The sequence below is a fragment of the Leptinotarsa decemlineata genome, unplaced genomic scaffold (assembly GCF_025532065.1).
Source record: "Leptinotarsa decemlineata unplaced genomic scaffold, Ldec_3_MD MMD2_tig00002974_RagTag_RagTag, whole genome shotgun sequence".
NCBI lineage: Eukaryota > Metazoa > Arthropoda > Insecta > Coleoptera > Chrysomelidae > Leptinotarsa > Leptinotarsa decemlineata.
The window spans coordinates 7122914-7138937 of NW_027412578.1; the positions used below are offsets into that span (position 1 = coordinate 7122914).

Sequence of the window (16024 nt, forward strand, 5' to 3'; positions counted from 1 at the left end):
ACACCTATGATCAATCCGTAAAGAGATGGGATTGAATCAAATGATGCAGTTTTGCCAGAATCACCCTGGGCGATCCTGGGAAGCTGGCTCTGAAGGGATATCTGGCGATCACCAGGAAAAACCTTGGGAGATGATTTACTTTCATAATATATAATTTCCAATAAAAATCTAAATTAGCCTGAGTAAGCCCATTATCGTCAATAAGAGAGTGTGTTTCGCGAGTCTTGGTTTACACCTGCCGATACTGACACCTGTCAGATATAATCCAACGTCTTGACACTGGCCTGAACGAATTGTTTTTTTAGATGATTTGAAAAATTTAGAACTGGTAACTACTTTTCCGTTATTGATGATTTCAAAAAAATATTTAACTCACCTGTATTATTTCCGGAAACTTTATGAAAACTTTCATCCATCCTCATTATTTTATCATTCCAATGAACTATTCGAAAACAACAGGTATTTGAAAATACATATTTCAAAGGCATGAAAGACCGAATAAAAACATCCTACGAATGCTCTCAAAAGGAATCAGCAAAACAGAAATTCGAAACAATGTTTGCCATGTGAACAGACACCCTTTGAGATGTTTGTATTGCTATTCTGACATCAAGGAGGTATGTAAATAGTGCGGCGCTACAAGCAAACGAGCATTTTTCTTATTCCGCTGCTATAAATATCCACTTCTAGATCCTTTTTCAGACACTTCTCTAATTAGACTTGCTGCGTCAAATAAGAAGTGTTCGCAACAGTATACAGAAATATCGTACGTAGAGCAGCTGGTGGAGGACAGGACCGGATTCACTAATATTTAATTCACACAAAAATTTGAGGTGGAATGTAAAATCTTTCTCAACAAATCCAAAATCTGTCATCAGAAGTATAAATCGTGATCTTTACGCAAAAAATAACTTTGTGATTTCAAAACTAGCCTAAAATATGACCGTTGGTTTCTGTAGAGATGCAAATAGTAGAACAAATGTTACTAGAAACTATCGTCAAAGGGCAAAGATCAATACCAGAGTGTTGTGATCAGGAACGATCATTCTTATGATCTGATAGGTAAGTATGACCATTGAGACCTACAAAGAATTATTTAATAATCTTGTGAAATTTGAACCACTTAACTTTAATACAAACCAATGTTGTTACTGGAAAATCAACCAATATTTCAGAAAATCTGAAAAACCCTAGAAAAGTCAATGGTTTCTTCATCAATTCAACACCACACTTGGGACCACCTGAAGAACTATTGAATTTTTACAGACACAACAGTCTCTTTAATACAGAATTCCACTTCAAAGAAGTAAATGATTTTCATTAGTTCGGACTTCCATTGTCTAGTATGATACAATTTGATTCGAAATTCCTGAAAGAATCTGTGAAAAATTTAAAACTGAAAAGGTTATCTGAAAAAATAACAATTATATTAGGCAAAAAAACTGAAATTACAATTAAATAAAATACAAGTAACCAAAAAATAAAAAAAAAGAAATAATAACACGAATGAAAATAAAAAAATGTATTTACATAGCTCTTGTGATGTTCTGCCAGTTTGACCAATTTATACCTTAGGGCACGTTCCACACTTCATTTTATGTCCTCCTGATTTCTCGAATTTGAATGTCTTGTCTTTATTATTTTTGACCAAGTTTCCCAACGTATTACTCGTTCTATATGCAATTTCAATATCTCCTAATATGCTTCAGGTAATCATAATTCAACAGGTACCTTAGGTAGAGGTTCAGGTAATTTTTTTGGAGGTAGTCTCAATTACGGTTACCGGTAGTATATAAATATTGATGTAAGAACAATTTAAAGTATTCATACACTTGAGAAAGCTACTGTGCTAGCGAAACATGTTCTGATTATATTTTTTCAAATGAAGTTTTTGGAGATCAAATCGTGAAGTGTAGTTTTTGAAACCTTCACACAAAGTAAATGACTTATTTGTTGCCGAAACTCTTAAATATAAAGACGAATGCAGCTGGTTGTGATGAATTGAATATATTGTTCACGTATGATTGAGTATATCACCCATATTATAAAGACTCGTCTCCTTGAGGGTATTTTTCCAGCAACTTGGGGTAGAGCGCTAGTTGAAGTACTACCAAAAAAATCAAACCATGTTGAATATAAAGATCTTCGTGCTATTTTGTCGAACGTATTAGAGCGTGCGATGAGGGGCAGTTAACAGAACATCTTTCGGATATCAATATACTACCAACTGTTCAATCGGGTTTAGAAACGAATACAGTTGCACAACCGCTCTCCTACTCGTTGATGATATCATAAAAGCAACCGACCAAAAACAGTATACTATACTCTACCTGAGAGATAGATTTCAGAGAGTTTCTATTGACAACATAGAGTCTTACCATCTTCCACTCATATCTGGAGTACCACATGGCTCAATATTAGGTCTCGTATTGTTGGCTCTTTACTCCGCCAATCATCTCAGGAGTATTCAGCAATGCAACATTCATTGTTATGCGGATTATACCCAAATTTATTTATATTTTCCGTCTCCAAAAACGCACGATGCATGCAAGATAATAGGGAACTCAATATATTCGTCAAAAATGCTATAGATCATTGTCTAATTATTAACCCCTCCAAAATCAAAGGCTATCTCATGTGGTCCCAATAATAAGTGAGTTGATGTTCTAAACTCAATAGATATTAAAGTTAATAATGAATCTATCAAACTAGTAGACGAAACCAAGGTTCTAGAGGTACTATTGGATTTAAACTTGAGGTTTGAAATACATGTCAATGCATTAGTGCAAAGAGAAACTGCAGTCTATTAGATTGATGAAATAATAATTTTTTTAAAGTATTTCTATTCATGTTCAGTTCCAGGATGATAGGAATTGAAATTGGAATACCTTTCATAGCTGAATGGTTTTCTATATGAATCTAAAACGCCCAGAAAAAAAGCTGAATAACATTTTTTTGAAACCATTGTACATGAAAGTTTCCCATTTTTTTTATTGCCCCGGAATTTTTTGACACATCGCGGAAAATGAGGTCTTCAACAGAAATCACGTACAGCACCGTCTCTGTCCAGAAAGTACGTGACGAATTCGCTAGCATTGTCTGGATTCTAGATTGCCCTCTGGCGACTTACCAACTATTTAGATTGCATTATAGGGTCTTGTGTTGTAATGGACATGTCGCGGTCCGAGTACTCTGCTGTTGTGTACCTACTACGCTTCATTATCACGTGATATAATGATCCATTTCGAGTATCTGCGGCTGGTTTTGGAACGTGGGACACTGTAAAGGCGGAGTTGCATTTTTAAATGGAAATTCAGAGAAGGATTTCGTTTGAAAAACGACCAGTCACTGTGCTGTTCTGTAGAAATGCTGAAGGATAAAGTTTGGATTTTATTGTCGCGTGTTGGCCTGTTTCACAAAGGGGTAGAGCTCACTTGGATATAATGAGACGGCGGTCACTAGAACAAAAAATGCAAATAACTCTCGTTAGTTCTTGGGCCTTGGCTCATTCAATATGAAATATTTCATATAAGTTTAGGTCTTGAATGCTTTTTTATGGCAAAGAAAACATGATTACTAAATTTCAGTTCATTATCTAGCATGAGCCCCAGATTTCTCTCTCAACTGGAAAATATTGATGGCGAATGAGAATATAATTTTGTGAATTCCACTACTGACATCTTCTTTCAAGTGTTATCACTATTTTAATGGTAAGGAACCAGAAGGTATTTGATAAAAAACATGATAGTTGCTTTTCGAATCTGAACAGCAGATAAGACGTAAAATTCGGTATTTTGGCTCCCGAAATACTGAAAATCGTTCTCAGAAAAAATAATATAATTCATCCGCAGATAGTTAGAAGAGAGAAGATGAGAGAGTTACGTTTTCATATGTAAGTCGTGTTCAAAACCCAGGAGTATCGAATCTTTTCATTCATGATTCTGAATTAGTGAGAGATCGTCTCACTCAAATAAGAGTATCATCTCTCCAAACTGGATTTTTTGTATGAAGAGCACTAGGACGATGTCTGAACTGAAAATTGGATGAATGTGTTGAAGTTACACCCACTATAAACCCAACATTCTTCTCCAAATATACCGGGATGTTTTATTGCAAAAGGTTATTATTATTTTTTATTGTTCAATGATGAACACACTATGAATGTCCATATATTCTTTCCTCTACTTTGAGAGTGAAGTTAAAAGCTGATGAAATTCATAGTGTTCGTTTGAACAACATTTATAATATAATTGCTTCATTTTAATATATCCAGTTACTGGCTCTGTCCCAACTATGGCTCATCACAAAATAAACTCTATAGAAACCGCCGCTATATTAACTAATTTGTTACTTTTATTTCAGGACACAATGGAACCCGCTCTCTTTTCGATGAAACTAATAATACAGACAAGAGTGTGGCGCCAGTATTTGAGGACGTTTCGAACAGAATAGTATATGCAAGAGTTGGCCAAACTCTTCTACTACCTTGCACTGTCAGACATCTTGGAACCAAAGTGGTATGTTGTCGAATTTCAGTTTTTCATTATATTTTATTTCAGATATGGAAAATAAAATTAGATTATTTTTAAAGACAAAACATAGGCACTACAGGTGAATTGTTGGAGCGCTCTCAGAGCAGTACCTGTGCACCTGTGAACATCATTTCATCTGCATTAGCACTGACATGATATGCAGGTATAAAAAACGGTGCCTATATGAGAAAAGTACGTGAAATAGAGCAGTCACAGTGTGAAATTTATTTTTTGGTTTTTTGGTGGTGGTCTGCAAGTTTTTACCTGACGTTTCGTCTACTGCTGCGGTAGACATCAAGGGCGATGTGGTAACAGTTGCAGAACTCTTTGCAACAACTTGGGCACTGCGACCATTACCACATCGCCTCTAATAATGTCAATAATGTCAATGGACGAAACGTCGGGCATAAAAATCTGTAGGCCACGGCCAGAAAACCCAGAAAATAGCTTTCACACACTTATCTTCGGCCGTGAAGGCTTATATTCTCTAACAGATGAGTCAGATGACTAAACTAAATCAATTTTATATAAATATCAATAGAGAAAGATACAATTATGTTGTGATGAAATGCAATGGTTGGCAATCGTTCATGAGGTTGCTGTATTCTGAAAATTCATATATGAAATTTCATAACTTCGACGATAATCTTCGACTATCATACCATTTCATGAAATGAATTTCAATGGTTAGAACTTCCATCTTCTAAAATGATAATATTAATATAATATAGGAATCACACGGTAAAAGGTAAGACCTCGTTAATCCTCAGCTCCACAAGTTTTTATTTCTGAGGGTTGTCATTCGTAAGGGTGCGATAGCTGGTTAACGGAAAAACAAATTTGAACAGCCAGATTACTCTACAGGGTGATTCAAAAGTACTTTGACAAACTTTGGGAGATGATTCCTCACAATATTCTGATATGAATTGTCCACATAAATAAATGTCCGAAAACGCTTCGTTTCCAAGATACAGGATGTTGAAGTTTTATTTTTATTTTCGTTTTTCTCAAATAACTTTTGAAATATTGAACTTAATTAAACGAAACTTGGTATAGGAGGTTTTTGAGGTGTCGAATTCGAACCTGATGTTCTTATTGCTCTTACTCGTAGGGGGCGCCACCTACACGTCTTTTTCTTTTTTAAAGATCCATAACTTTTTTGGGCGTACTTCTAGCACATTTTTCAGTAAAAAAATCGATTCCTCTATCATATCTACGTAAATAAACTACCCTTGTTACTAGTCGCTGTAAGCAACCGTATTCTAATTATTTGGACTTGAAGACTTCAAGTCGATTATTTGATAATCGATGCATGATGAAGTTATTACGAATATTTTGCATTTTTCACAAGAATGCTTTGGAAATAAATTTGACGTTTGTGAGTAGTTTTGGTAATTACATATTTTGTGACAGTTAGACGCTTTGTTGAAGTTTCCGTAAGTAGAAGTAGAAAATACTTATTTTGGAAAAATGGATTGTTTAAACAATAATGCTCATTTAGTCGATATGCACTTGGTTTATGGCCTTGCGGATGGCAATGCGCGCGAAGCAAGACGTATTTACCAGGAGCGATTTCATAATCGAGTACAGCCTTCAGCTCCTACATTTGCTAGTCTCCACCGTCGTTTGGCAGAAACAGGTGGCTTTAAGAGGGCAGCTGATATTATTGGAAGACCACGAGCAGTCCGAACCCCAGAATTGGAGGTAGCTATTTTGAACGCTCTCGAGGAGAATCCAGAAACAAGCACAAGAATAATTGCTGAAGCTGTCAATTCTACTCAGTCCACAGTTTGGAGAATTTTCCACGATCAACAGTTTCATCCATACCATATCCAAAGGGTACAAGCTCTTTTGCCACGAGACTTTCCCCAACGCATTACTATGTGTCAATGGTTTTTGAGAAAATTGGCTGGAAATCCTCAATATTTAAGATATGTACTCTTCACGGACGAGGAAAACTTCTCCCGAAATGCTATCACAAACCTTCATAACAACCATGTTTGGGCTCTCGGAAATCCGCACGCTGTTAGTGAAAGGCATCATCAGTATCAATTTTCTGTAAATGTATGGGCAGCAATAATTGATAATTATTTGATAGATCCTTTCTTTCTTCCGCTCCGACTGAATGGCGCAACTTACAGACACTTTTTAAAAAATGAATTGCCGGGACTACTTCAGAATGTACCATTAGAAATTCGTATCCGCATGTGGTTTATGCATGATGGGGCTCTGGCCCATTTTAGCGTTGTAGCCAGGGAATTCCTCAACACAGTCTATCCAAATCGATGGATCGGTAGAGGTGTAGAAGAACCTAACCAGGCGTGGGCACCAAGGTCCCCAGATCCAAACCCGATAGATTTTTATTTTTGGGGACATTTGAAGTCACTAGATTATAAGACTCCAGTAGTGAACGAGGAAGATCTAAGAAACCGAATAGTAGACGCCTGTGAAACAATAAGAAACACACCAATAATTTTTGAGCGGGTACGAGATTCAATGACTAGACGACTGTCTGCCTGAAGGTGGACACTTCCAACAATTTATTTGAATACAATTTAGTTTCGTTTATTTTAGTTTATTCTACATATTAAAAATTTCCTGAAATAAAATGTTGACATTTCTTGCAAATTTTATTAAAACAAATACTGATTATGCACCTTTGATACAAAAATAATTATTTTGATTAAGGATGTCATAAAGGAACGTACCCAGTAGTAATGACCTCTTCAAACGAGTAAAACGTCAAATTCATTTCCAAAGCATTCTAGTGAAAAAAGCAAAATATTCGTAATAACTTCAACATGCATCGATTATCAAATAATCGACTTGAAGTTTTTAAGTCCAAATATTTAGAAAACGGTTGGTTACAGCGACTAGTAACAAAGGTAGCTTTTTTACGTAGATATGATAGAGGAATCGATTTTTTCAACGAAAAATGTGCTAGAAGTACGCCCAAAATAGTTATGAATCTTTAAAAAAGAAAAAGACGTGTAGGTGGCACCTCCTACGAGTAAGAGCAACAAGAACATCAGGTTCGAATTCGACACCTCAAAAACCTCGTATTACCAAGTTTCGTTTAATTAAGTTCAGTATTTCAAAAGTTATTTGAAAAAAACGAAAATAAAAATAAAACTTCAACATCCTGTATCTTGGAAACGGAGCGTTTCCGGACATTTATTTATTTGGAAAATTCATATTAGAATATTGTGAGGAATCACCTCCTGAAGTTTGTCAAAGTACTTTTGAATCACCCTGTATATTTGAATTTGAGGCTTTGTTTTCTGACTCACTTCTGGATTGTGTCTGCGTTGAAGTCATTGTTTTGTCTTGTCTGTATATTCATTTAATTTCAGCAGATAAAAGTAGCGAGAATGCTCTGTGCAACATTGAATTTTTGGCTATGTAATTCAGCAGGGTTGTTGCAGATAACTCTTTCCCTGGTAGGGAGTACATGCAGTACATTTTGGATGGCTCTCCCTGTATAATCATGTAGTATTCTACGTAATTTCAGAAAATTCTCAAATTCCTGGTCTACGTCATCATCTCTTCTGGTAATATTTTTCATCCTTCGCCCCGAACCGATATCGATTGTCTGTTTCAGGTGTCCTGGATAAGGAGCAAAGACTTACATATCCTGACGTCGGGACGCCACACATTTTCGAGCGACACTCGCTTCGAGTCAGTGCACACCGATAGCTCTGGGGATTTTTGGGGATTACGGATACGAGGCGTCCATATATTCGACACGGGCCAGTACGAGTGCCAGGTTAATACTGAGCCGAAGATGAGCTTGGCGATCAACCTAACAGTCACGGGTATGACCTTTATTTATTTTTTTTCACGTTCACAGTGAAGCGAGTCCATATCCGAAATAGTCCAGTCAATGACTTCTTTTCCGTATGTTTTTGCAAAACGGCAACGATGTTCATGAAAATTTTAAGTATCACGCTTGAAAGTTGTCCCTAGGGATTTCTTTTACCCCTTCTCATGGTTGAAAGTTCGAGAATGGATAAAATTATTCATTCTAAGCATCATTTCTCATTGCATAATTTTTTTTCTGAAAGTCAATATTTTTCGAGTAGTCCTCAAGTGATTGTGTCAATTTCGCAACCCCTATTTGATACACTTTTGCGCGAATAATTAAAAAAGAGAGTATTTCATTGAAAAATCGCAATAAGTGAAAAACACACTCCAACTCGCGAATAAGTCGAAAACTATTGACTTTCAGATTGAACTTTGTGGGAAATAATTTGCTTAGAATGAGTCAGTTTATGAATTCTGGGATGTATTTTCGATAAAACACTTATCACCCCCGTAACCCATGGTAGAGGATAAACGTTGAAATAAACGATATGTGAAACTGAATTTCAAATTTTCTTGTATATCGGTGATATTAGTAAAGATTTTATAATATCGCCATAGTTCACCCCCAATTATAGCACAAATAATTCAGTCATTTAAGATTAAATTAGGTAAGAATCTCGGAATTCGAGATACCCAGCTGTAAGTCTGTAAATACTTGTATATTGACACCCTAAAAGTTGTCTCAAAACCTACATATGGTAGGTATGGTATGGTATCAAATCGAAATAACAAAGATGAGTTCATTAATATGTTAATTGAAAAATTACAAGCTGCAAATATTACTACTAAACAAGCCAGAGATGATGCGGATGTTCTTATTGTCGAAACTGCAATTGAAGAATCAAAGTCTGAAAAAACTGCAGGTATAATAGGACAAGATATTGATTTACTTGTCATTTTAATTGGGCGTACAGTCTTACGAACAAGAAATTTTCTTTAAAAAAGTTGGGAAAGGTAATGTAAAAACGGAGATATACTCGACTAAAAGTTTTGATAATTATCCTCATTCTAAAAAACATATTTTATTTCTGCACGCATTAAGTGGCTACAATATTGATAATAAATACAAATAGCAAAAAACCCATAGGAAATGAGATATTTCCAAAAAAAGCGCAAAAAACCGATTTTTGTGACCTTTGACCTTGAAATTTAATAGTTGCTTACACCCTACCATATGTAGGTTTTGAGACAACTTTTAGGGTGTCAATATACAAGTATTTACAGACTTACAGCTGGGTATCTCGAATTCCGAGGTGAACTTACTATAATGACTGGACTAAAAATCCAATCAATTGCGGAAAGGAAAAGAAAACATGGCTCGAACTTTCAAAGTTTTTCAAAGAAATAGCACAAATCAGTTGATTTTCATCAGAAGAAAATCATTCAAGCATATATTCAATAGAAAAAAATAGAAATTATTTTAGTTTATTGAATGATTTTCATTATGAAGAGTTTTACAAAAACCGCGACACGTGTTTCGCTATATAACAGCTTTCTCAAGCGTGAAATATAAGTCACTTGTGAATTACAACTATTTTATACTACTCGTAGATACTGGTTAGAACAACAAGAGGATTGCTCCGAGTCCTTGGGGTTCTTGTTTAATACTCTTCGTGAGTCAAAAAATTAGCAGAATCAGTACTCCTAACCGGTTTGGATTGAATGATTCCGTACAATCTATCTCGTCTTGTGATTTTAGATATTTCGCTGAAAAAATCATCACTGTTTTACTTTGTAGTAAATGTTCAAGAGATAGCAAAAACGTATGTGACTTTTTACAACTACAACTAGCGTTTCCCAGAGTCCGTGCAAAGCTCGTTGTTAAATCATCTGAAAATGGATCTTTTAACGGGTGATAATCAACTGTATTGCCAAACATGCGCCAAACTAACTGACTGTTATAATAAGAAAAAAAATATAGCTGAGGCACCAGCCTATCTAATGATAACACTGATGATCTTCAAACACGAGTCAACCGCCGAAGAAAGCACCAAACTCTTAAGAAGGTTCGAAATAGATGAATACTTCAATCTAGCAGACCACTATTACAATCTTCATGAGTCATTGTTCACTGTGGTTGTGGCGTTGAATCTCATCATTATTACGCCTTGGTCAAAGACGGAACAGACTGGTTTGAGTCTGACGAGTGTCGTGTAACTGAGTATTCTGGCGATGTCTTGAATTTATTGGAACTTTTGGAGACACCCTACAGTTTGTTTATGAAATAGAGGATATCGGCATATCAAGATCATCAGACGATGTGGTGCTGCAGGTTTTTCCTGGTTTTCCTGCAGCTGAAAAAGCAAATGCACCACTGGAATTAATGAAGTCGCCCCGGAGCGTTAATTAGTTTTTGTTGTTTCATAATTTCCTGATTGTATTACTTTCTTCTTTAATATACTCTAACATATTGCCCATGTGTATACCTACTTTCATATTAATGAATCTACTGGAAAAAGTCATCAACTGTATGAATAAATGAAATTTTCGAAGTACCGTAATTATACTCAACTTTTTTTACCTGGAAATGACTAGATTCAATATTTGAAAATTATTCAGTTCATTTTGATTGTTCATAAAATATTGATAGTTTATCAATTTGTATATTTCTATACTATCTAACAGGTTAAGTTTCAAACTTTTCTTCTGAAAATGAAGGGGCTTGAATTCATATACGAACTCATGTTTCTCTGTGATTAAATGAGTGGCATATGTGGAGTTTATTCTTTCATTCTGGAAACTGTTGCTGTGTTCCATCATGCCGGCTTTGAACGTTCTTCAAGTTTGACCCACATAAAACATCGGATATGAGCCACATGATGATTGTAACATTTCTCATTGTTCCGAAACTGAACTATTATCTTTGTTATTCTTAATGAGCATGTTGGTTTTGTGAGCAATATTTACACCTTTGTTGTGTGGAAAATTTGAAATGTTCGTAGTGGGTTGGCCTAAGTAGGTTGAAGCTCTATACCTTTCATCCTCTTCTCTTCGACTTGGGTAAACTTTCTTCAAAGCTTGGCTGTATAACTTTCTGGATAATAGAGAATGTATAAGACTGCTGTCATAATCATTGTTGACGGATATTTGTTTTATTATGTTCAGTTCTTTATTGAAATTCTCATCTAACAAGAGAACAATCAACAGTCTGTGGATCATACTGTTGAATGCTCCTACTTTGTGCTGATACGGGTGGGTGAACGAATTATGAATGATAATGTAGTATGTGCTGGTTAACGATAAATTGCAAAATCATGTTTATTGTAATTGATTTCATTTCAAACCATGCATTCAGCCATTATGAATGAGATATTTCCTGGTAGACGAATCAGTCCAAATGGACCAGTAAAGTAGCTATATAGGTCAACTGATTTCGTTCAGTTATTTCTGTTGCTATGTTGAGTCAAAAACTATACTTGAAAAAAAAAATACTTGAAACATATTCTCGTACTCAATGTTATGAATTGCATTTTGATAAAGTGGGTATTCTCAACAGGTTCACACCCGAAACTGTCCGACACTTTATCAAATAACTCAGACATAATAATAATAATATATAATACTTTTATTGATCCATTAGAATGAGCCTGAAAGAAGCAATTAGACAAGTCAGTACATATCAAATACATATAAAAAATACAACTATGAAACAGAAACATTCATATAACAAGAGTAATTGAAACAACTGAACAGAGCAGCAAAAATAAAAAAGTATACAAAACATTTTTACTAATGTAGATAAGAAAAAAACTCGTCGATTGTATGGGGGCTAATTTCAAGAAATAGTTGTTTTATTTTATGTTTGAATAATTGTTCCTCGGTTATAATTTTGAAAAACTCCGGAAGTGCATTATATAGTATCAGCCCCAAAATCTCAAATGCGTTCAGACGTAAAGATATACGTGTTTTGGGTATGTGAGAATATGTTTTGATGTGGGTATTATATTCATGGACAGATTTTGTTTGAAAAAAATCCTAATTTCAATATATACATTACAAATGTTGACGAAATTTTCAATGAATTATTTCTAGGATCCATATCCTCATTCGACAGTTTGAATAAAAACATGATTGCAGTGCAGTTTTTTCTATCTGCTAAGGCCTCCGAGTTTGATGTGTTCAATGAAATATTCTGATATGTGTCCCTAGTAGTTGTTTACAGCTGATTCTCGGCCTCCCCCCACCACTATGACGTATTAATTGCTTTTTTTATTGGTTGTTGTTTGGTGAAGTTTTTTTTGTTGTGCAGTGAAGTCAAGGCGTTGTGACCTTGAAGTGTCTGGTGCATGGATCGTTCAGATTTTTTTTTCATATGAGATTTTGTGTGTTTATGTGTGTGTGTGTAGGAGAATGCACGGTACAGGGTTTCATCATGTGCTTGTTTGTCTATGTACAAACATACGTCTGCATACTTCGAAGATCCTCCAAGTAATAAATGCTCCATCGGTGTTAGGGCACCAAGTTAGTAGTGGAGTGACGTCACAGCAATAACCGTTCAACGGCTAGAGAGCGACATGTTCACTCCACGACGTGTGGCAGAGTAATGCGTATTCATCGGTCTGCCCTCACCTCTCCCGAAGCGATGAAGGTTCGCTCTAGCCCCGCTATCGATGGTGACACAACGGCAGCCGAGGACTGTTTGCCTAGCGTCTACCCTCTCCGAGACCGCAACGACCACTGCTTGCTCGTACCGGCAACTGTTATCGCATCAAGTTGGGAGATGGGCTTGGCTGTGACGTCAGGCATCTCTAGTGGATAGCAACTAGCAATGTGAATCTTTCACGGTTTCATGGTGGGGGTGACTCACACTGTTTAATATAAAAGAAATGCCTGGCACACTATGAAATCAGTAGACGAATATATCTGCAGCAGTTAGCAATTGGTAGAGTGTTATTCAGTTCGTAATAGAAGGAAGACGGTGAGTGTATTTGTCTGTTGGAAATTGTTTATATTTTCATATATATTTTCATCATGTCCGTTTCAAAAGTAGACTTGAATAAAATTAATAATTTGATTGTACAGGAGGTTGAAATACTAGAGCAAAAGGCCTTATCATCATTGCCAATTGATGAAGTGTACATAATTAAAAATATGTCAACTTATTCTACACGATTTGGTAAATCAATTTTATTAACTTTGCAAGATGTGAGCAATGATAAATTATTTAAAACATGGCTACCAAAACGTATTTCGTTGCAATTCAGTGATGACGATATATCTTGTATCAACTCATCAGGTGGTAAATATACGATGATGTATTTAGGACAGAGCCAACAAAGTTTTGCTGGCATGAAAACGCGATCTCTAGTCAAATTCAATATGATTGAATAATAGTAATAATTTATAGTAAATTTCTTTAGGTCATAGCTTACAAAGTTTTTTTGGTGTGAAAACGATAACTCTAGTCAAATTCAATATGATTGAATAATAATAGTAATTATAATGCATTTCTTATTGTTTTATTAATATTCATATATTAGATGATAATTATATGGAAATATAAACATTACTAACTTAGTTGAATACACTCACTTTGTAACTACAAGTAAAATGGGAATGTGAGTATTATATCACTGAAAAAATGGAGGTTGCTTATTGTTTTTTTTTATTCGATTTCAGTTCCACCATTTAAAGATGTGGATGCAGTACGCAAGTCAAGATTGGGTCGATATTGTAGATCTCAAATCATCGGTTCAACATTTGTCGTCTAAATTGAAGGTGTTGGGTGATGGAGCCGAACATGCAAGCGTTTATGATATGAGTGTATGCTATGATGAAAAACAAATCGAATTATGCCTTCGTGATGCTGAGAACTATTGGAGTGGTGCAGAAGTTTGCAACAAATTTTTGGATAATGAATTGGAATTGTGGCAACTTTGTGAGGTTATGATTGAACTGAACCTAAGAAGATTCCTGTATAGCCTCCAACCATACTTGCCAGAATGGATTATTCATCACTTTGAATTGAATGATGAAAATCGAGAGGAAATTGAAGATGGTCGCGAAAATGATGATTATGAGGAAGAAGTTATTTTAGATAGTCTGTATGTTCCTGTAAATCATAAATAATGTCAAATAAAAAACTTTGTATTATTTTCATGTTTTATTTATTTAAATCTGATGAAATACAATAGAAAATGATTACAAAACAATAAATATGATATAAAATACAATACATGATATAAGTCAGTTACAAATAAAAAAAAAAAAGATCATAAAACAGTACATGATAGAGTGAAAAAAAAGTGTCAATATCTGCTATGAACTGAACCATCCAATGCATTGTATGTTAAAACTGTATCATGCAAAATTAATGCATATACTTTAGTGTTGTCTGGAAACTTGGTCTTCCTCGTCTCAAACTCAATCTTTATATCAATAGTTGATGATTTTGTTGCATTCGGTTGATGGGAACAATCGATGACGAATAGTGGATTCTCTCTAAATTGTCCAATGTCCATCAGAGGTTCACTCATATCTTTATCATAATAACTTCGCTGGAAACTCTCAAAAGCATAATAAGCAGGAGCATCAAGTTTTTTATCGAAATTCAAATTCCAACGCTCATATGGATAAACTTCAGAATTCAAGTATACTCGAATACTATTGATATCAGCAGTTGTGAATTTTGTAATATCTTGTGTTCTATCTTCAGATGTGGTAGTACTTTGGAATGCGATGATGACAAAACGAGGAGTTTCCAATGCGTTAGTTGTTTTGATGGCCCATATGTCTGAAGAAGTCCCACGTAATGATGGTAGTTCATAGAGGTCCCACATACGATACGCCAACTTGATTTTGGCATTCAGACCGCTTTTGTTTATTCTACTCAAAAGTTTGAGCTTGTGTTTATCATCTGGTACAATATGCCTTATTTTCCATTCGATTTTATTTATTTCCAAATCAGCATCAACCTCACCTATATATGAGTTTTTGAATGATCGAGCGATAATCAAAATCAATTCCTGTTTGGCATTCAAGATACTTTTGTTGTAATCTTCAGCAAAACCCATCAAATATTTCAGTGGTAGTTTTCCACTAAAAACATGACTGTTTGTATCCAAGATATCTTGCTTCAATTGTGAAAGTCCCCAACCAGATGTCAATAATGTGTTAGCATGAGATTGTCCAAATGATATCATGGTTTTCATTGTAGATGTTATCCCAGGTTTTCTAACAACAGCCACTTGTTCACCTCCCATTTCATAACGAATTTCGTCAAAGAGAAATGCAATTGCATTATTCGAGAGATAGCATGTTTTCGCTACATCTTTGGGGGTGAATTTACCTTCTATGTAAATGAAGCTCTCGGCAATATCTAGTATAACATCTTGATTATTGATTGCAATTCTGATTTCATCCGAATTCCTGAATAGCGGTGATCCATAGGGCTTATATGTGTGCTCATGTAAACTTATGAGAGAATGATCGAGCACTGGTTCATTGAATATATTCAACTTTTCATTGTTTGTTTCGAGCACCATTGTTATTTTCTCACTTTCAATCCAATCGATTTCAAAAATTTAAGATCACTCACAGACAGAGCGTTATGTGCTAACTGTTTAGCATACACTTGTGGAATGAGCTTCTTTTTATGCACACCTTTCTTTTTGATAGTGCAACTCGTT

At 35.2% G+C, this 16024-nt stretch overlaps 1 protein-coding gene across 6 annotated transcripts in view; it reads left to right on the forward strand.

The window, feature by feature from the left end:
- LOC111502419 (uncharacterized) overlaps window positions 1–16024 on the forward strand; it is an 89603-nt gene that overhangs the window by 43215 nt on the left and 30364 nt on the right. For all 6 annotated transcript variants that reach the window (XM_023156497.2, XM_023156495.2, XM_023156498.2 and 3 more), the window contains exons 3-4: window positions 4363–4517; window positions 8134–8347. In XM_023156497.2, the coding sequence (XP_023012265.2) occupies window positions 4363–4517; window positions 8134–8347 (369 nt within the window). The remainder of the gene's footprint in view (window positions 1–4362; window positions 4518–8133; window positions 8348–16024) is intronic.